The following is a 21,587-nucleotide window of genomic DNA, read 5'->3' as shown; positions in this document are numbered from 1 at the left end:
ATCAGTGTAGTTTACACTTGTATTTCACCTGTAAGAGACTGTTTCAAAAGACCAAATAAGAGATGCTTAGAAAAACTGTTAACTCCAATAAAAATAGTTCTTCAGTGTTTTGAGACAGTAACTTCTACAGGATGAAGTGAGATGTGGAAATTCTTACACAATTGTAATGGAGGTTTAATAAAGACCATCTATTGTTCTGCCTCTCTAGTAGCACTGAATTGCAGAGATACATATACTACAATATAACAGAAACACAGTCTAAATATCAGTTTTACAGAGGTTTTGGGGAAGGGGTGAAAAAGACTAAGAGACCAACCTGAATAAGCATCCAGCTGAACTGGCAGAGGTAAAGGTAATGGGTAACAGATGCAAGGGCAGAGCAGCTTTCCTCTGAGAGATGTTGGCTCATGTAAGCAGAGGCCAGAAATGAAATCTGCAGGGAAAAAATGAACACATGCATATTGAAATTAAACAAAATTAATTTAATAATAATAATGAGAAAAAAAAAATCTTCAGTTTGGAAGTGAAATATACACTGTTACCATTCCAGAGACTCAGGAGAGATGCCTTGGACATTTAATATTCACCCAAAAGAACTGACCCTTTAACACTGCCAGCCACAAAACTAGCTTTAAACTTTTTGCAGACAATCTAGTATCCATTACATCCATATCTGAAAAGACCATAGAGAGACTTAATATTTATTGTTTAATATCGTTCCTCAGACTAATTGCCATGTAACATTAGACACCAGTTTTGTAACTGAGGGTGAAGATTTTCCTCCATAAAATAAAATGAGACATATTCTTCTGATTTCAGTAAGGCCAAAAATTTTATCAAGTAAACAAACAAACTCAAGAGGCATTTACTGTCTTCAGACTGTCAGGCATGTAGCAATATTACACCCCATCACATAAGATAGCAATAGTGGACAAAAGGGAGTAAGCATTTCTTCTGTTGCCTAAGAGCAGACCAGGATTTCACACTCACCAGGCAGATACAAGGTTTTTTCCACAGACGTGCCAAATGTCAAAGGACTATATATTGGCTGGATAAGTAGCCAATGCATTATCTAAGGAACAAAGGTATTCCAACTCTGACTGCAATGAACGCTGCTGAACAATTTCAATATAGCATTTAAAATTAAAACACAACCCAGAAACTTTTGGACCTGTCTTCTGTGAATTTCTTTACAGAGGAAATAGTTCTACAAGCAGATTTCATTAAAGAATTAGTGTTCACATAAAGAAAGGCTCAATTTACCTACTGAACACCTGCAGTAACTGATGACTTTTCCTTTCCTTTACAAGGAATACTACTATTTTGACCAACAGCCCATTGACTTCTTAGTAATAGCAATTCGTAGACTGTGCAGACTGATTTTATGTATATAAAATCAGGAGATGGGGTGGGGAAGGAAGTTAAAGTATACAAAGTGATTTGGCATACACCTGGACATTGTATTTACAAGAAAAATACATGTATGGTATTGGATAACTCTTACACAGTCTCTTTACTATAAAATATCCTTATAAATGCAGGGTCTGTATGTTGACAGATAAACAATGTTATCTCACCATGAAATGGAAGAATAAGAATGAGCAACTAGACAACAACTGGACTAACAGCAATTATGAGATGCATTTTGTTATCTAAAAGAAAAAATGCACTTTTAGTATTTTATGTGGAGTTCATCAGTCTTCTGCTGGGAACTGGAATCTAATCATGGCCACATAACCACTCAGTTATTAAGAGGTTAACACTCAGCTTAATATAGACTGCTATTTGCCAAATCCTGACGCTGCTAAAGCAAATGCCATTGTCTGGAGTGTGTTAAACACAATTGAAATATGTGTGCAATAGCTGCCTTCCATTAGGGATAAACACAAGAAATGTTTGTGTAAACAACTCCGTAGCACCAGCTAGCTCAACCAGTACCAGCAGTACTTTTCCTAAAACTTGAGCAAATGCTCCTACTTACAACAAGCAAAATACAACACACATCTGGGTGGAGAGGCTTTACCACCTTCTATTCTCTGAAGGCTTAGGTATACATCAAGGACAGATCGTTAGGCTAGAGAGAGAGACAAAGTGGGATGAAAACACAAAAGCAGAGTGATCAAGTCCTAGAAACATGTTTTCAGCACCTTCTGGACTGAATGTTGGCTTGAAGGCATTTTGCATCTGTAATCAAAGAAACTATCTTTTCTAGCCTTTTCCTGTGTTTCAAGAAAAATACTTTTTTATAGATCAAAAAGGAGAAGTATCTTGCTATGTCAACAGTTTTCCAACCAAAACAATGCAAAGACTCCAAATATCTGCTAAAAATGCATACCTTTCATGGATACTCACTTTTGTTGAAGAAGTAAAACTGAAATATGGCTGAAGTAATCACTCAGCTAAGAATTCATTGTAATTAGTGGCATTACAGTGTTTTAGACAAAAAAAGGCTAAAAAAGTAAAAGAGGCAAAGAAACATTTATATGTTATTTTCATATAATTGTTATCTTGCATCTTGGGTGGAAGATACAAATGAGAATTGGATTATAACACAAAAACCAAATGGCAGACCATATTTTGAAATGTTGGGAGAAGAGACTCTAGTTTAGCTACGCTGTTCTGACAAACGCTGGCTACTTTGGCACTTACAGCTTAAAATGCAATGCACTGCAATTTAGTAGAAACACATGGAGCGCAGGCCACTGAATAGACCTTTCCCCCATAATATCTGAGGCGGTTAGGGAAACGTACAAAAAAAGCACCTTCCAAATAAATTCTTCCTTAGACCTAACTGCCTCAAGTCTTCTGTACTTTGCTTAGTTTTTCAGTGTAGCAGGCAATCTTTTGTAATAATGAACCTATGAGTTTAATAAGCAAAATATGTACCATATATTGGAGTAAGTTGTTCCCTCTTGGAACATTAAAAAATATATATTGGATGTGTTCCTTTTGATACCAATTGTTCAGAGCTCTTTTTACAGAGATCATATGATTTTAAACACCCCTTTTCAAAAAATCTTTGTAACCCGTCATTTGGTTCTATGCTGAGATTATAACGTAACGCTTCTTCCTGGTACTTGTCAAGGTGATCAGCCTTGACCCAAAATGATGGAAGTAAGGGATAACACTTAAGTCACTCAAGTAGCAGGCTGCTACTTTTGTTAATTTGTGTGCGATAGTTCTGTGCCCCATTCAAAATTACAGTGATAGTGTATCACTCACAAGGTTCCTCTTGACAAAATGAGAAAATAAATTTTAAAAAATAAAAGACGATAAATAGATGCACTTCTGTTAAAGAGCAAAAAGATCTTTGACGGGGTTCCCATCTGACAGTCATTTACTCAATTAATCAAAGGATACTGCAATTCCTTTGTAGCTCTAAGACAATCACCTAGCAATTACTTGAAAGAAATTAGCACCTGGGTATTCAACCTAAGTCATCAACACCAAACTATAAATGGATAAAACCAGATGATTTACAAAACTGTACGTTCCTGTATGAAGAAGAGTATTTTTGTACCGGTGTTTCCAAGCAGTAGGCTGTCTCAGAACATCACTCCTCTGCTAGTTAAGAGATGCCTCCTAGTTTTCAGCCTGCATTTATTCACGGTCAATTTATATCTGTTTTTCCTTCTGTTGGAAGCCTCTCAGGTTAAACAGGATTTCCTCCTCCTTGGGGTTTCCACTACCATGAATTCATGCAAAGCAGTAGCATTCTCCCTCAGGCTTCATTTTTCAAGGTTAAATAAGCCGACCACTGCACAGTGCAGTACTCTGTAGAGGTGCCTAAGCTGGGCTGGACAGTAAAAGCAGTTTAGCTCTGTGAATACAGCATCTGCCTGGATCAATTTATCTTGTTTCTCCAAGTAATCCTGTGTACTGCACTGTGAAATGTATACTCACACGTGCGAAAGCCTGTCCTTGTGCAACAGTCTTTGCAGCTTGCGTACCAATTTCATCGTCCTTCTCTATACTGGTGTCACTTGGATTCTGTCCTTTGTGAAAACACGTACTCGGGGTTGGATGGAGAAGAGCTGCAGAGGTCTCACAAGATTCTTACCCAACAGTTTTCTTATCTCCCTATATACTATGCAAATGTTTCTTCTGATACATGGTAATACCTCAGTGATCATCTGGTACACAGTTCTTCTTCTCATTTCCAACTGACTACCTCTTGCCACACAGTTAAAGTTTTGCTGTTAGCCTACAAGTTATGACTTTTTACCTTGTTCTAGGGAAATATCCTTGTATTTCACACTTCAGTCTTCAAAGCTATTCACACCTTTCTATACGCTACCCCACTACCACTTCGTAGTGTCAGTGCTTCTCTACTTTCTGCCATCAGCGCATTTTTCCTGGGCATGTTATTTTCTGTTCCACAAACTAGTCCTTTAGAATCGGAGAAATACCTCTCTTCATTCATCGCTCTCTCATAGCTGTCTTTTCCCATTATTCTGTCTCTTCCCACATCCGAGTTCTTGGACTAATCCTCCTGCATTATTATTTTACTAATTATGTGACATATCATGTATTTTACTGCATTTATGTCATCAAAGAAAACTATCAGACTAGTCTGGCATGATAAGTATAAACACACAGGAGTCTTATTCTCTGCTTCATTTATTGCTATGTCTTTTGATAGAATTTTCTTCTAAAGTCTTACATACTTCCGAGACTGAATTAATGGGCCTACAGTTGCCAAGATTTTTTATTTACTATATATTACTTTTAATATATTATCTTCCAGTCACATAGTAGCACTCTGAAGTGAAGGATACCTTGCTGCAAGACCTGCAGGGTATCATGCCAGCATTTTCAAAGTTAGGAATGGGGACCTTTTTTGTTCCAACCTATGAATGCACCTATCCTTTGGGTTCTCCTTCTGCCTCAGTAGCCATAACCTTCACTCCATGCTACTGCTCTATTCACCATCTTGCCTTTATCCCAATGGAATCTTTAACATCACTATCTTCTCTGAAAATGTGAAGACTTTAATTTTGTTTGCTTGTTAATATATTTACTTTTCCTGCCTCACTGCAAATTTTTACCAGAAATTTTTCATTACTCCATTTATATAACAAAAAAAAATTGATGAAAATTCTACACAAGAAGATTACACTACTGTCAACCAAACCAAATGTACACGTCATATTCATTAATGCCAACTATTGTGACCCACCAAATCTACATGGTGTATTCACTGATGCCAGCTACAGATGATGTGAGGAAATCAATCAACTTTCTAATGATAAAAGAATTTATTAAAATCTAAGTTCAGAATTAGCAGAGCTAAACTTGGCCTCGTTACAGAAATTTACAGAGAAAACAATGAGTCTAAGTGAGAGCTGCCTTTTAAATATTGTATAAAAGAGAAAAAGGAAAGACCGGAAGACTGAAGCAATTCCATACCGATCAGGTAAACAACAGCCAACTGAGGAGTAGGTTGGCTGAAACCTAAATAAGAAGAAGTATGTATGAAGAATAAATAAGTAGAATACAGAGTAGTAGTGCTTACAACTTGCCATGGTAAGTACTGAAATGCTACCATATGATGGACTTTAAAATGAGGATACAGCATGGGACACATGGAAACGAATCTTATCCCTACTTTGAACCAAAAGGTGGAAGTATTGAACGTCTTCTTTGCCTCAGACTTTTCTAGCAAGACCAGCCTTCAGGAATCCCAGGTCCCAGAGACCAGGGGGTAAGGTTGGAGCAAGAAAGATATACCCTTGGTGGAAGAGGATCAGGTCTGAGAACACTTAAAGAAACTGGACCATGGCGCCTGATGCGATGCACCCACGAGTGCTGAGGGAGCTGGCAGCTGTCATTGTGAGACCACTCTTGGTAATCTTTGACCAATCATGGTGCCTAGGAGAAGTGCCCAAATACTGGAGGAGAACAAATGTCATCTGCATCTTCAAGAAGGGCAAGAAGGAGGACCAAGGCAACTACAGGTTGGTCAGCCTCACCTCCATCCATGGGAAGGTGATGGAGCAGCTAATCCTGGAAACCATTTGCAGGCACATTAAGGATGAGGAAATCATCAGGAGTAGTCAGCATAGCTTCACCAAGGGGAAGTCATGCTTGACCAACTTGATAAACTTCTATGATGAAGTGACTGGCTTGGTAGATGAGGGAAGAGCAGTGGATATTGTCTACCTGGACTTCACTAAGGCCTTTGACACTCTCTCCCATAAGATCCTCATAGACAAGCTGTTGATTTATGGGCTGGATAAGCAGACAGTGAGGTGGGTTGAAAACTGACTGAATGGCCAGGTCCAGAGGGTAGTGATAAGTGGTGCGAAGTCTAGTTGGAGGCCCGTGACTAGTGGTGTACCACAGAGGTCAATACTGGATCCAGTCCTGCTTAACATCTTCATTAATGACCTGGATGATGAGGCAGAGTGTACCCTCAGCACATCTGCAGATGACACCGAACTGGGAGGAGCAGCTGATACACCAGAGGTCATGCTGCCATCCAGAAGGACTTGGACAGGCTGGAGAAACTGGCTGATAGGAAGCTCATGAAGTTCAACAAGGGGAAGTGCAAAGTCCTGCACCTGAGAAGGAATGACCGCATGTACCAACACATGCTGGTGGCTACCCAGCTGGACAGCAGCTTGGCAGAAAAGGCCCTGGGGGTCCTGCTGGACACCAAGTTGAACATAAACCAGCAATGTGCCCTTGGCTAATGGCATCCTGGGCTGCATTAGGAGGACTGTTGCCAGCAGGTTGAGGGACGTGATCCTTCCCCTCTGCTCAGCACTGGTGAGGCCACACCTGGAGTACGGTGTCCAGTTCTGGGCTCCCCAGTAAAAGAGAGACATGGACATACTGGACACAGTCCAATGAAGGGCCATGAAGATGAGTAAGGGATGGAGTATCTCTCATATGAGGAAAGGCTGAGAGAGCTGGGACTGTTCAGCCTGGAGAAGAGAAGGCTCAGGGGGGATCTTATTAATGTAAATAATATAAATAACTGAAGGGAGGGTGCAGAGGGGATGGAGCCACGTGGTGGTTTCAGTGGTGCCCAGTGACAGGACCAGAGGCAAGAGGCACAAACTGAAACATGGGAGGTTCCCTCTGAACATCAGGAAACACTTTTTCACTGTGAGGGTGACCGAGCACTGGCACAGGTTGCCCAGAGAGGTTGTGGAGCCTCCATACTTGGAGATACTAAAAAATGATCTAGGTACATTCCTGGGCAACCGGCTCTGGGTAGCCCTGCTTGAGCAGAGGGTTTGGACAAGGTGGCCTGCAGAGGTCCCTTCCAAGCTCAACCATTCAGTGATTCTGTGATAAGAGTAATGAGCTTAACTGTATACATCAGACCAGAGTGGACGGAGTCAGTTTTTGGACAATTAGCATACGTCCAAAATTCACGTGTTATTTATAGCATAATATACTATTTCATCACTGTACGATCAAATCCAAGATTAGGCATGGGAAAATTTACCTATGGGTAAAGTTGAGAGTGCCTTTTAAGAAACCTAAGTATCCTCCTTTCTCTTAGCTTATTTTGCTGGGTATGACACGATATCATATGGTATGGAATATCCCTTTGGTCAGTTGAGGTCAGAAGTCCCTACCTCTCGCCCATCCCCAGCCTACCGGCCTTTGGGCGGTGACAGGGGGGAGGTTGGAGAGACAGCCTTGATGCTGTTCGAGCACTGCTCAGCAATAGCCAAAACATCGGTGTGTTAGGAACACCGTTCCAGATAAAAATACAAAGCACAGCACTATGAGGGCTGCTGTGGGGAAGGTTACCTCCATCCCAGCCCAGACCGAATACACAAGGAACTACACGCATTTGCAGTGGTACCCACTATAAACTGGGCAGTGTGCATTTTCATGAACTTACCGAACAGGTAGCTTTGTTTCTCTGCATTTAACATTTCAAGAGTGATAAAGGCCAATAATTCCAAATAGACATCCAAAATATCAGCAATTCCAATTACTTCTGGATTTAAGACCGCATCTTATCTTCCACCAACTGTTTTGAACTTGTTTGGACAGTACTGTATCAAAATGGTTAACATTGTGGCATCCCTTCAGAACCATTCCACAGAACTGCAGTGAAACTGATGAATTCAGAATACTTTGATGAAAAAATATTCCTCTTCTTTTTACATAGGTAAGATTTTTTTCCTTGCATTTTGTGGCAAACCATATCACATAATCTATCCCTGGTCAAAGAATATGCAACACCCAGTGAGGAGGACAGGAATGTTTTTCTGTTGAAATCCACAGGTAATTGATTTACCATGTCCCCCTCAACTTGAACCAGTATGTCTTAAGATTCTGTCCCAATTTTTCAGCCTGACAATGCAGTAAATACTGAAAAATTTATTTTACAAAGACCTAAGTGTATCTGATGCAATATTAGCCACATAATTCCTTCAAAAATACTAGAAAACAGGAACTTTCAGCACTGATATTGCAAATGCTAAGTTAAACCCCCTAAGTAATAAGTAAAATGAAGTGTAAAAGCAAAATAATACAGCAGTAAAGTATAATCAAAACTTGATTTATGATTTTAAGAATTGCAAAAATGTTTTCACAGGGAGAGAATAAATCTGAGAACAATACCCTTTCCCTATTGCAAGAAGTGCTGAAAAGGCAGCATGTTGTGCTGGGTGGAGAAAAAAGAAAGAGAACACCTTGCTATGCTCTAGAGAATAAGCTGCAGAGAAGGCTAACCCAAGCAGGTATAAAAGCATCAAGCAGTAGAACAACAAACATTTAGCTCTGGAAGAGTGCGCAGAGCTAGGGCCTGCCACATCTGCTCAAAACAGCTTCACTTTCTCATCCGAGCAGGAAGCACCCCTGCCTCCTGTAGCTGAGAAAAAGATCCTTCCCCACCGGGAGAAACCTGCAGACCAAGCGGCCAACTCCTCTAGAACACTTTGGAGTGTGTCAGTGAAGAACATGTCAGTATACTTATGTCACATTTTTGTAATTTCTGTAAATTCCTGTTTCGCAGCATGAACTCACGAAGCTTTAGACGTTGTCTTCTTCTAGACAGAAATGTCTTCATATATGTCTTACAGACACGGGTTCTAACAGTGGTAATTTCTTTTCACATTAAATACATTTTTTCTCCTTTATCGATTTTATTATTTTCTTTTAATAATTCAAAATTTATTTCTTTGGTCCACGTAGGAAAAGATTGTCTTTCTTATAGAGCTTGTTTACATGCATTTCTATTAAAAAAGAAAAGAAAACAGAACAAAGAGCCCAACCACATGCTATCTATCATTACACCAACCCAATCTCAAAAGAGGAATAGTATCAAAGGCATAATTTACAGTGCTGTTCATTTTGTTGGACTTAATTGCAATGAACAATAACATAGGAAAATAAACACATTAAAACTCCCATGTCCTCACCGAACTGCTCTCTTCTGCTTTGAATTTACTTTATATGGGTAAAAAAAGGGGTTCCCTCCTTGAACACAGGGACACTGCTTAATAATAGTGCATATGAATCATACTTTTTGTTACTGCTCGGTAGGTCAGGACAGCACTGATGTAAGCCAAGTGTTCTTGTGTTTTGTGTTCTGATATTAAAAGCCAGGACAAAAATACCAACAAAGGATGTACAAAAATTGCAGAGATTTATGGACACTAGCAAAAATTCAAAGTCACTCTTCCTGCAAAGTAACAATACAACACACAGCATGTTTCAGAGCACAGAGGAAAAGCTTATATAATTTAGAAGATTCAAAACACAGTGTTTAACTGGGTCAAAAGAAAAGTTCAATAACGAACTTTTCATTTCATATTTATACTGCATTAATGATGCTAAAATAAGCAGTTTAAGTTCCTTTGTGAATTTACATGAATGCTAAATAACTTCACTGGTCACTAAATTGTTTTGGAAATTACCATAATTCAGAGAGGGGTGCTTTATAACTGACACCAGAAAAAACACTACATGTGGGTTTAGCTTTATTTCTGGCTTCAGTTAAGTCAGCGTACAGATATATTAAAAAATAAATACCTTATGAACAGCAACTCCAAAGTCTTAATGAACAATTTGCATGCATTGTGTATTTTAGAGATGTTTTTGTGTTTATGAATTATGTGCTTAAAGTATGTCGATTAGATATGACTGTAAACTGCCACTTTAAGAAAAGCCAAACAGCTAACTAAAATAAAATTACTTGAAATACTGATGGCATTCGTAGTGATTAGACATCAGCAACCATATGTTACTCATTCCCTTCCCCCAGCTGAGCAGGATGGCAGTTGGTTTCACGCTGGGTTCAGTCCCTGCCCTCTTCACTTCCCGTTTTTAGGCTCAGGGACTTTTTTTGCTTCTCCGAGCAAGGCGGCAGGCAGTCTGAGGGTGCAGGATACAGGGTAGGAGGGGGTGAGGCACCGTGATGCCCAGCACAGCAGCTCGCAGCGGGCCGTGCAGCAGAAGTTAGCTGTCGGGGAAAGGCTGGGGTAGCTGGCACCCGCCGCAAAAAAAGTCTGACACAAGTACCCAACCGCATGGTCTCCTCTAACACAGTTTCTCCTCTGTTCCAATCATGCTGTCCCTTACAAAGAATGTGTTGAGTGATACCCACTGAGAAGTTATACTTTTTTTTTTTTTTGTAAATACGGAAAAATAAGGACTAGCAGGCTCTTAGCAGGTCCTAACCCACTTAGTTTTATACACAGATTCAGAACAATGTATCTGGCATGGTACGCTATAAAGACAGTTCCTATTATCACCTCCTTTTAGATCTGTGACAAAGACGCACATTGCTTTGTCACTCATTACAGAACACGAGCCAGACCGCCTGAGTTCCACTGCAACACACTTTTGCTATAATGATGCAAATAGAAGCTGAAAAAGCCTCTTTTTAAAACCATCAAATATATATCTACAGTCTTTTCCAGTCTCAAGTACCCAGACACAGCTCAGAGCAGTCTGAATATGCTGATTTGCCAGGCCCAAAACACCTCCAAGCTCTTCTGATGGACGTTGACTTTCTACAGTAGGATCTGCCTTGTATCGTTTTCTATCTAGAAGCTCAGATTAGACCCCGAGCAGGAGATCTGCCGTGACAGATAATTGGCTCTAGAAGCTTCTCAAGTGGGATCTATATACACTTAGGGGGTATATCAGGTAAAACTATTAATAAAGTAACTTTTCACTTCCTCCATTTCTGGATATAGTTTTTCTTAAAGTTCAGGTGCAAGTTTCCTGCAATAAGTGTACACAAATTTGACAGCATGACCATTTATTACCTCTAAACTGAATTTAGGACTCTACCGAGGGTCAGCGATATGCGATGTGGGGTAAGTAAAATTACTGCAAGGGAAACACATCTGTTAATTCCTGATGCTTTATGTAAATAGTTAGAAATGGTCGATGCCCCATGGTCGATGCCCCAAGCCTGTTAGTGTTGAAGAGGCATTTGGACAATGCTCTTAAAAATACGCTTTAACTATTGGTCAGCCCTGAAGTGATCAGGCAGTTGGACTAGAAGATCATTGTAGGTCCCTTCCAACTATTCTATTTTTTCTGTTCTATTCTTGAAATAACCTGAAGATGAGAAAGATAAAATCACTTCCCAGAGGCTAGATGCTGGCTGGAGTAATCTGCCACTCTCTTTCCACCTGCATGCCCACAGGACATTTCCCGCCTGTAGGAATCACAACACAGGGTAGGGCAGACTCACCACAAATTGGGGTCAGGATGCAATCAGGGTGCCCCCTTGCTTAATATTTTAAGTATGGTAGCAGAGGTCTCCCATGCTTCTCTATATGGCTAGCCAGCTGTGAAGGATAGCTGTTTATCTACCTTCTTTAAAAAGAAATAGCCAAGATGATGTAATTACAGACACATACTGTCTTCTGGCTTCACTATGCTTCAGTAGCAAACCTCTGCCAAGAGATTAGTCCCCTTATACTGGTCTGGAGCTCATCTTGAGGGGCTTTTCCTTTTCTTCTTCAGTTAAAACACGCTAGGTTAAGCAAAGACCTCCCAGTTAAACTGTTAAGGGTAATCTGAGTCATGTTTACAGAATTAGTGGCTGCGTAAGCAGCTCAAAAAGCAGGTACACTAAAAATGTAACCTCTAGCAGAAGGCTGGTGATGGTAAATGGTTATGCTTTTCACCAGTACCTCAGCTGGTAGAGTGCATGCTCTCTACAGTCTCAAGAAAAAACAGAGGTTTATGTATAGAAAGCAAGACCATCACAAAACTATGGGATCTGTCTTCATTTATTGGTTGGAAGAGCTATTCTAAGATGAAGTCTGGTGTGATGTGAAAGAATATTTAATTGCAGCAGTTCAAGTTTTGCCAGAAGCTTTTAACACATAAAGAGAAATTTACTTAACACAAACCAAGCATTCTTCAAGAAGGGCTAACAGGTAAGTTCTCTAGTTCTACTATTATTTGTAACCTATGATATTAAAGAAATCCTGTCTTATTTAAATATTTATGGCAATCTTTTATCCAGGTTCCTTCTAAGTGTTGAAATACGGCCAAGAGAATGATCAGTTCAGTGATCAGTATAGTCTATTGTGACATAGGTATCTTTAACTGCTGCTTTCTCTGTGCAACAGGCTTCATAATTACACAGCAGAAGAAGGAGGTTTCCCTCCCTAACAAAAACAGAACACAGAACCTTTGGATTTTGTTGTGTTAATGGAATTGACTTTTGAACCCACAATAACCAATGTGAATTAGTAAACAGCATAGACTGTAACAAGCAGTAAAGATTTAAGATGATTCCACTTGAAGACAGGACTTTTCAGACACCTACAATAAAACCATCACGAACATGCCAGCTGACATAGCTTATTAAATAGCATTAAATAATCTCTTAGTAGTCATAGTTTATCTGTTCTGTACAGACTCACCTCATCTGTAAACAAGTCGGGGAGGGAATTGGTTCACTAGTGCTCTGAGCAATAACTTAGATTAAAAACAGATAAACAAAGAAAAATTCATTAAATATGCCAAAAAGATAAGGATCCTAGAAGTGTGACTAACCTAAAGCAATAACTTAGATTAGGTACTAAGTACAACTTTTAGTACGCAAACAGTATTGTAAAAATAAGTTCCAGAGTGTGGTTCAAGTGTTTATAGAATTTAGAAGCTGTATCCTGCTGCCACGGACTTTGTTCAGGGGTACAGACTGAATTGCTTTTTCAAACTCAAACATACAAACTTCCTTATCTAGCTAGAATCTGTCCTCTGTGGTTTTGCCACATGTGAAAATGAACTGCAGAGAAAGTCACTTATTCCTAAAATAACTGTTGTTCTAACTGTCTTCATGCAAAATGATTTAAAATAAACTGATGTTTATTCTGGAATAGAGCATCTGCATATGAAACTAGTCTGAAAAATTACTCTGTAATGCCTGCTTCACTATTTTGATATTTAGTGACTAGAGGTTCTGGTGAGCGCTAGAGAATATGTTTTCTGTAATAGTTTCTCATGGTTTCTCATGTATAATGAGAATGCAGAACACACATTAACTTCTTTGTCTAAAGTAAGTGGGCTTGTAGATAGTAGTCAAAAGCCAGACTTAGCAAAATTTCTAAAAAAAAAAAGGTGATTCAAGTTTAATTCTTTAAAATGACCTCTTAGATGTTACTAAAGGGACTTCTATTAAAACAGTAACGTAGACATAGATTTTTGTATTTAAAAAATAACTAACTACTGTCTGTATTTTATCTAGTAAATTAGACACCCATGTCCAAGACTGGGCTATTGTGCTGGTTTTAGATGGGACAGAGTTCATTTTCTCCATAGCAGCTAGTATGGGTCTATGTTTTGGATTTGTGCTGGAAACAGTGCTGATAACACAGGGATGTTTTTGTTACTGCTGAGCAGTGCTGACACACAGCCAAGGCCTTTGCTGCCTCTCACCCCACCCCACCAGCGAGCAGGCTGGGGGGGCACAAGGAGTTGGGAGGGGTCACAGCCAGGACAGCTGACCCCAACTGACCAAAGGGATATTCCACACCATGGGACGTCATGCTCAGTATATAAGCTGGGGGAAGAAGGAGGAAGGGGGGGACATTTGGAGTGATGGCGTTTGTCTTCCCACATCACTGTCACGCGTGATGGAGCCCTGCTTTCCTGGAGATGGCTGAACACCTGCCTGCCCATGGGAAGTAGTGAATGAATTCCTTGTTTTGCTTTGCTTGCGTGCACGGCTTTTGCTTTCCCTGTTAAACTGTCTTTATCTCAACCCACAAGTTTTCTCACTTTTACCCTTCCGATTCTCTCCCCCATCCCATCGGAGGGGGAGTGAGTGAGTGGCTGGGTGGGGCCTAGTTGCTGGCTGGGGTTAAACCACAACAGCTATGTAGGTTCATATGGTCTAATTCCTCTTTCATGGTCAGGATCTCCTGTCAAATGATAGAAGAATTTGAGCACACAGTTCTGCACTGTCATTAAGTCAGCTGCTTTTTGCATGTTTCTGTCTTAATTACTCACAATTTGAAACATTAGTTTGGTAAACTCGTACCAGGGGACCCTGGGAATGAAGGACTTAAACATATTCCATGCTTTGGGCACCATTTTGATCATATTTGTATTTTTTATCACACTTATTAGCTTCACATTTCTGATGCACATTTATGGAATATTGAAATCAGTTCGTTGGGAATGGCTGTCCCTTTGTTCAGAGTAACAGAAATAGAAAGGCAGCTTTCTACACTTTAAAATCACCTGATATATTTTCCATCAATACATAAAAATATTCGTGTAGTTTATGAAAAGGGTGAGAAAAAAACTGGGATGTGAGACAGTCTTTTCATTTCACAACACTTCAGATACTTCAAACCCATTCTTACTGTAAAAATCCTCAAGCTTTGTATAGGAATTAGAGTAAAAGAGATATTTAATCTGTCATACCCAAAGCACAGCCAATACCCAGTGATTTGGACTCATCATATCCAGATGCAGCTGAATTTTAAGCACTGTAGATGTTCTGAAGCTGCAGTAGGTAAAACAAGTTATACCTTTCAAATGCTGTCAGTAGAAAGGTGTCCTAGTGTCCTTGTATTCTCTCCTTTATACATACTACTCTAGCTGATTCTTTCCAACAGTTTTCATGTTATTTTAATAGCTTTAGGTTTTGATATGCATAATGGTCACAGGATTGACTGGTGACTCATATCCCTCTTGAGAGAATCTATGGGCCACAGGCTCGCCTTTCTGTATCTCACTTTGTATGGATCCCCTCAGTCCAAAAGTCTTTAAACTGCATCCCTGGGCTTTTATTGAAAGCAAACAAAATATCCAAAATACCCCTGCTCTATCATACTTGAACAGGAACAGAAATGTGCTCACTAGTTAACTCATTTTCCAGGGAATCTATTGACTAGATTGGAGTTGCAGATATGGTAGGACAGAAGGACAAGAAACAACTCGTAGATTCCTGGTTTCAACAGACATATGTAGTCATTCTCAGAGGAGGCCATCCAACGTCCTGGGGCAGATGGGGAGAGTACAGAGGTAGGGGACTGACTGTCATCCATCAGAAAGTGCATATTAAGTTGGGACAGGTTGATAATGTATTTCTGCATCTGGCACTTTTCTCTGGAGATGATACATACACTCCAAGCTGCTTTTAAAGTCTTCTATGTTGAAATACTTTGTTTCCTTGCCCTGATGATGATGTAGAGGTGGTGACTTAAGGCAAGTCTCATGCTAGATTTAAGGGCACAGTGGCAAGTTTATTCCCACAGTATTTGAGTCAGCTGTGCAGATGTGGAACAGGCCACACGCAACAAAGAGTCTGAAAGTAAAATAGTAGATGACTTTATGAATAGAAGTGACCAGTTAAAAAAGAGGGCTTACAGTAGCTGCAAGAAATGAACAGGAGAACTTAAGAACTGTAAGAACCCAGTTTAGGGTTTAGCCTAAATCTAGCAGGGAACACACGGAATAGATCCTACACTAAAGGAAATCTTCAGCATTCAGGCAGAAAAGCTGGGTTTAAAGTATACTTGACTAAAGCAAAAAGGCCTTTCTGTGCCTGGACTGCAAGTAGGCGTGGGACAAGCTAACAAGTCTGGATCAATTCTGCAAATCCCTCAGGGAAAAGGGCATCTGGAAAAAGAGCCAGAACCTATGGCTTCAGCATGAATTTCTCAGAGCCTCACACTGGTATGAACGAGGCAGCTTCACAGCTACCAGGGAACTTTCAAGCCCTCACCTGAATGAAGAAAAAACCCTACTGCATCAGAGTAAAGTTGAAAATGTGATTTGGGTCTATTTCTACATCCTCAAGTCATAGGAATATATTTTAAAATGAAAATTCAGACTCCAGAGTACAGTTCTGTCATAAGCCGTTTCCAAATTATACGTCCCTTATATTGCAAGGATTCACCCTCAGGGGTGGGCAGGTAAAAATGGGTCCACACAGCTTTCCTAGCACTGCCAGTTCAACTGGCTGGGAAAATAAGACCACTGAGAGAGAGACCATTACTTACATCAGCTGTTAGCAGCTTCAAGACTCTTTTATGATTGCTGGGCATCAGTAGGGAGGCTCCAGTTATGGTTGCCACCTGATTGCAGACATGAGGCACTGCATGTGAGAAAGACTGTATGGGGCAGTCAAGACAATTTCAGGGAAACCAGATTTGTGTTGACCAGCAGGATTTGAGCCCCAACTTTTGTTTTTTAAAAAACATCTCCTGAAACAAAGCTATTCCTGTTTTCTTAAGTCTTGCTTATTTGTTATTCAAAAAGATGAACTTCTGGCCTTGACACAGATTCCACTTACTGTGACAATAAGAAGGAGTAACGCCACTGAAGGGAAGGCGGGATAAGATGGCTACCAATTATAAGATGGAGAGTGAATGAGACTCCTGATCTCCAGTTCTTGTTTTACTTTTTTCCCTGTAAAGGCTTAACACTGAGCAACTTCTGTCACCTGTTTCTATCAGCTCATCTCAAAGCAACACAGGCAGCACTCAAAACCCCTGAAGGTCTGTGCCGCTGCCCGAGACGGTACCGACCCTCTCCCACTGAACGCAACACCAACAAGCATGTGGCCACACGAGATGGTCTCTGGTGGCTTCAGCGGCGGGTCCCGAGTGGAGACGTTCTGCCAGAAGGGGACGAGATGCCTCTCCCAGCAAGTGTGTCCCCATCCCCAGCAGCTCCTCTCCCGAGTTTTGTTCCCAGCCACGGCAGCACCGCTCTGGCTCTCGGCAGGTCCTCTGATTAACCTGCTAGCTGCCAGACATTGCAGGACACCTTTTGATAAAAAGGTCACAACCGAGGGCTAAACAACAGCCTTTTTTAGTGCAAATACTTCACATTGGTTTATTTTAGTTGTAACAGTAGTTATTTATAAATTCTTTGGGCTTTAGTAGTGAAGAAGCACTGCCCCCCCAGCCACTTACATTTAATCCATTGAAACTGTATTTAATAATTCTAATTACGTGATCCACCAACCCTACCTTGTAAGAAAAACAAAGCCCATTCCTAATAAGGCAGTAATCTTAGAACCATCTTCTCTTTTATTGTGTCAGACTGAAAACAGAAAAAGTAACTGGAAACATTTCAAATTAATTTCCAAATTAACCTCCTTGCACAAAAATTGTTTTTAGACAAGAAAGTATTTCATAGGTGATGAAGATGCTACAGAATTTTTAGGCTCAGAAACAATGTCTTCTACTGTACCTTCTAGAACAGTAAGGAAAGCTTGTCAAATGTATAATGACCATGCTGGTTTTTTTTTTTTAAATGATCGTAAAACTGATATCCAGACCATTCTAAGTACCACTAGTTAACTGACAAAAGAAGCTGCAAGAATAGAAAATCTTCTGTGACTTTGCAGGATATATACTGTAAAATGCAGTGCAGTGGACAATTCTCTTCAAATAATAACTCGGATACAGCATTCAGAGTGAGAGGAATAAATATCCATGGCTTAATAATTTTTTCTGGGATCATTTTAAACACTGAATATGCTCCTGCCACTCATAGCACAGAGACCAATTTTCTCTCAGTAGGACAGAGTCATAAAACGTCAGATCTAAGTTCTTTAAAAAGAGCTATTTGTGAGCTGATAGCCACCTAGCCCAGTTTACATTCCTTCCCTGAGGTGACTGCAGCTCTTCTGCAGCTCTGTCGCTGTAAAACTGAGAGCTGTTTATGTTTAGCAGGCCCAAAACGATGAATATGTCTCACAGACGTGTGGTAATTCTGCAGGCAAAAAAAGCTGAGACAGAAAACAGAGTTCTGAAAACCAGCTTTGAAGAGCATACACTTAAATCATGTATGCAAGGAAAACAGGCTGAGCAGAATGGCTTTGTGTATGGGTGCATATACAAGAAAGCAAACACCCTCTCTGCTTAATTGATAGTTCTAAGGCAATTAATCACCACATTTACTTTCAAGATGTGAACAAAAGCACTTTTTCTATAGCCTCTTTTTTCCTAGGAACATGGTATTATCCTCCTTATCTTTTATTGCAACACAAGCCAAACACAAAGAATGTTTGTCTTAAAAAGTCACACATCTCAAACCTGCCTCCTTTTAGAGATTGTTTCTGTATTTAGTCTCAACATTTTGCTTGTTCCTACAGAAACAGGGATGTTTTTGCTGTGACCGAGTGCTTCAAACGCTTCCTATGCTCGACTACACTAATAATAGCAAATGCTCTCCTCAGACCCCTCCCATGTGTTAAATTAATCAACACTAGAAGGTCAAACGTGCATAAAGTAGCTTATGCACATTAATTTATTAACTGAAATGACATCACCACATGTTTTGCTTTTCTGTTTCGTCTTAATACGTTCATGTAGTCAATTCCTATCACTGGAATAACTTCTGAACTCCAAACTTGCATTGATTCCATGCCATTTCCATACTGCATTCGTGGATGAGCTTGCTTGCATTTGCTTCTCGACAGCAAAGCAAAACTGAATTTTGCCATTTCAAAGAAAACAACTTAATTTCCTTAGTTCCTTAGTTAACCTCATCTGTGCAGGTACCTTCCTGCACTCTCCCTCTCTGCTCCGTCCCACTCTTCTACCCACCTCCAAAGGTTGTGTCTGCAAATAGATCAAACAGGTGTCCCCAAGCCCCTTGGCGCAGCGAGGACAGACCTTCTGCCATGCACAGCCATTAAGCATGTTGCATAAGATCAGCTTTAATATTGTATCTTGCCCACAGATGTGATTTCATCTGCCTTATGCTTCAAGTCAGCTGAATATGAGCTAGCTCCAGATCAAAAGCTGTATAGTTTGGCTAACACTGTGCAGTACTTGAGAAAATAAGTCTTGCTGAGAGGCTGAGTCCCACATTAGTTTGAACACAAAGCAACTCTAACTGCAGCTAAACAGTTTTTGTTCAGAGCTGGCCTGAGTCCAGCTTGAAGAACGAGAAGTGTGTACTTATGTCTGCGGGGAAAGGACTACACAGGCATATCCTTGCTCTCCAAGGCCTGATGAATTAAATGTCACTGGATAAGATTAGGTTCATATGCTTCATCTTTGCATTGCAGCCACTCAGATGAGAGTTCAGGGAAAAGTATTAGGCAAAAAAGTAGGGTTCTCCTAAAATTTTCCTGCAGTTGCAGGCTGTCACGAGGGCCCCTTTGCGTCACTGGCAACTGACAAAATTTACAGTGAAGAAAGGCCATTCAGTGAGGTAGTAAATTTGTGCAAACCATGTCATTAGTAAAAAAATTGAGAAGTCAAGGGACACTAGCCCCTTTTTCAGTTCTTCATCACTAAAAATGTTTGCATATTAGAAGACTTATCTAGTTTCTGCAACTGTGCTAGCTGGTGTAATAAAAGATATTATCTTGTCCTACAAATTTTGCTGTGAGCAAACTGCAGCTACAGCAGTATTACTACATGAATCGTACTATAATTTAGCATGTCCTTATGAACATGTATATCTCTGCTTTTCATTTGATTGGATGTAAGCATACAGCATGAAAATACAGAATCAGGCAAATGGATTAAAACCCCAGGTGTACAGTCTATGCCAGGCTGAACCTTTCCTGCATAGACCCAGATCCCTGATTGCAGATTTTCCACTGCTTCCCTGATTTGCACACAGCCAGCAACCAAGCTCAGAATCTTATTTGGAAGCAGTGTGAATGTAATTGAAAAACATAAGTTCCACTTTTCACTCCATGTGATTAGTCATTTCAACCATTTCTTACTATAAAGTATAAATTAACATATGAAAAAATGGGATTATTTTCCTATGCTTTACCGCATTTTTCTGTCTTGAGTGCAAATGTAAAACCCTAAGGTTACAAAAATTAGTATCTACACAGAACAAATGAGCCCAAAATTCTGCTAATACTTTTTTCTCTCCACTGTCTTAAACCTGTTTACTTAATACTTTGTTTGCTGGTACCTGTAGCATATTACAGATATTGATGTGACTGCTCAAGTTAGAGTGTTAATTCAAAACGTTTTAGAGACTGCAGTATAGGATTCCCTTTCATTCCCTCCTTTGGTAAATTAATTGTAAAGAAACTCCACATAGAATAGGTACAAAAACCCCACTTGAATGAATTTTAAGAAGCGTCAGTTTTCTGAGCACTCAGGTTGGAGCGTGGGTAAAGACTGCCTCTCAGTGGGCATGTCTGTTCAGTGTGAAGGCGAAAGTCATCTAATTAAGTGGAAATCCCCCATCACCATATGTGCTCTAGTGGTTTTGTCACTGTCTAAATTAAACACAAGAAATGCAGCAATTCATATGATTTACTATACTTTTGTGCACTGCTATGCTTATCATCACTAGGATTCCTATACTGAAAATACAGGAGGCCTTTCCGGGAATAAAAAGGACTTTTTTTTTTTTAGCTGCACACATTAAAAGTGACCTGTTATTCATATTAAAAGCTACTTTGGCTAATTTTATAACTTCTGTTCTCTTTTTATTTTTTCAGAAAAGATGGATGTCAACAAAGGTCTTGACAAAGGTGCCAAACTTATCATTTTACCAGGAGTATCAACTCATTCCCCTCTAACCAAGACCATGGGTAAATAGCACTGCTCTGCTCTCAAAATCCCTAACTTGCACCAAATCTCTTTAAAACAGAAATAAAGAATGTTCGCTTTGTCCAGGAAGTAGAAAACTAAAATTCAAAAAAATACAGCCCCTGGGAATTAACATTTAAATGAAAAACAGGAGGCAATCACTTCTGTAATATTCTGATGATAGTATGTGAAAACAAGACAGTTCTGAAGACATTATCAGCTAAGTAAAGACCAAGAAACTGTCTATTACCTTTGACAGCATACGCTTCTATTTGACAAAGCAATATATTTTATTTCCTGTAGAAGTAAGCAGTTCAACAGTAATGCCATAACTGAGATGGAAATTAGTACATTTTTAATAAATATGTTGGAATTTCTCATGTTCATTTTTCTCTCTGAATTTTGATTTTTGTTTATCATAATTTTATTATACTAATCTCTATCTCTCATCCAGAAATGCAGAGACTTTTATTATCTTCAATCTCATAAAACTTCTTACTCTCAGGGAGCAATTTTGTAAATATCTACCTTCATTCAAAGTGGCTTTTCATTTTCATTACCTTTAAACAACACCACAGAACACATGAAGTAAAACCAATACCGCTG

General features: G+C 39.7%; 1 protein-coding gene across 1 annotated transcript in view; it reads right to left on the bottom strand.

Moving 5' to 3' along the window:
• Positions 1 to 21,587, bottom strand: part of ADGRV1 (adhesion G protein-coupled receptor V1) — a 302,215-nt gene that overhangs the window by 88,532 nt on the left and 192,096 nt on the right. The window contains exon 84 of the mRNA XM_076361800.1: positions 317 to 433. Coding sequence (XP_076217915.1) covers positions 317 to 433 — 117 coding nt within the window. The remainder of the gene's footprint in view (positions 1 to 316; positions 434 to 21,587) is intronic.

The sequence above is a fragment of the Aptenodytes patagonicus genome, chromosome Z, assembly GCF_965638725.1.
Source record: "Aptenodytes patagonicus chromosome Z, bAptPat1.pri.cur, whole genome shotgun sequence".
Taxonomy (NCBI): domain Eukaryota; kingdom Metazoa; phylum Chordata; class Aves; order Sphenisciformes; family Spheniscidae; genus Aptenodytes; species Aptenodytes patagonicus.
This window is presented reverse-complemented; position numbering and strand designations above follow the sequence as displayed.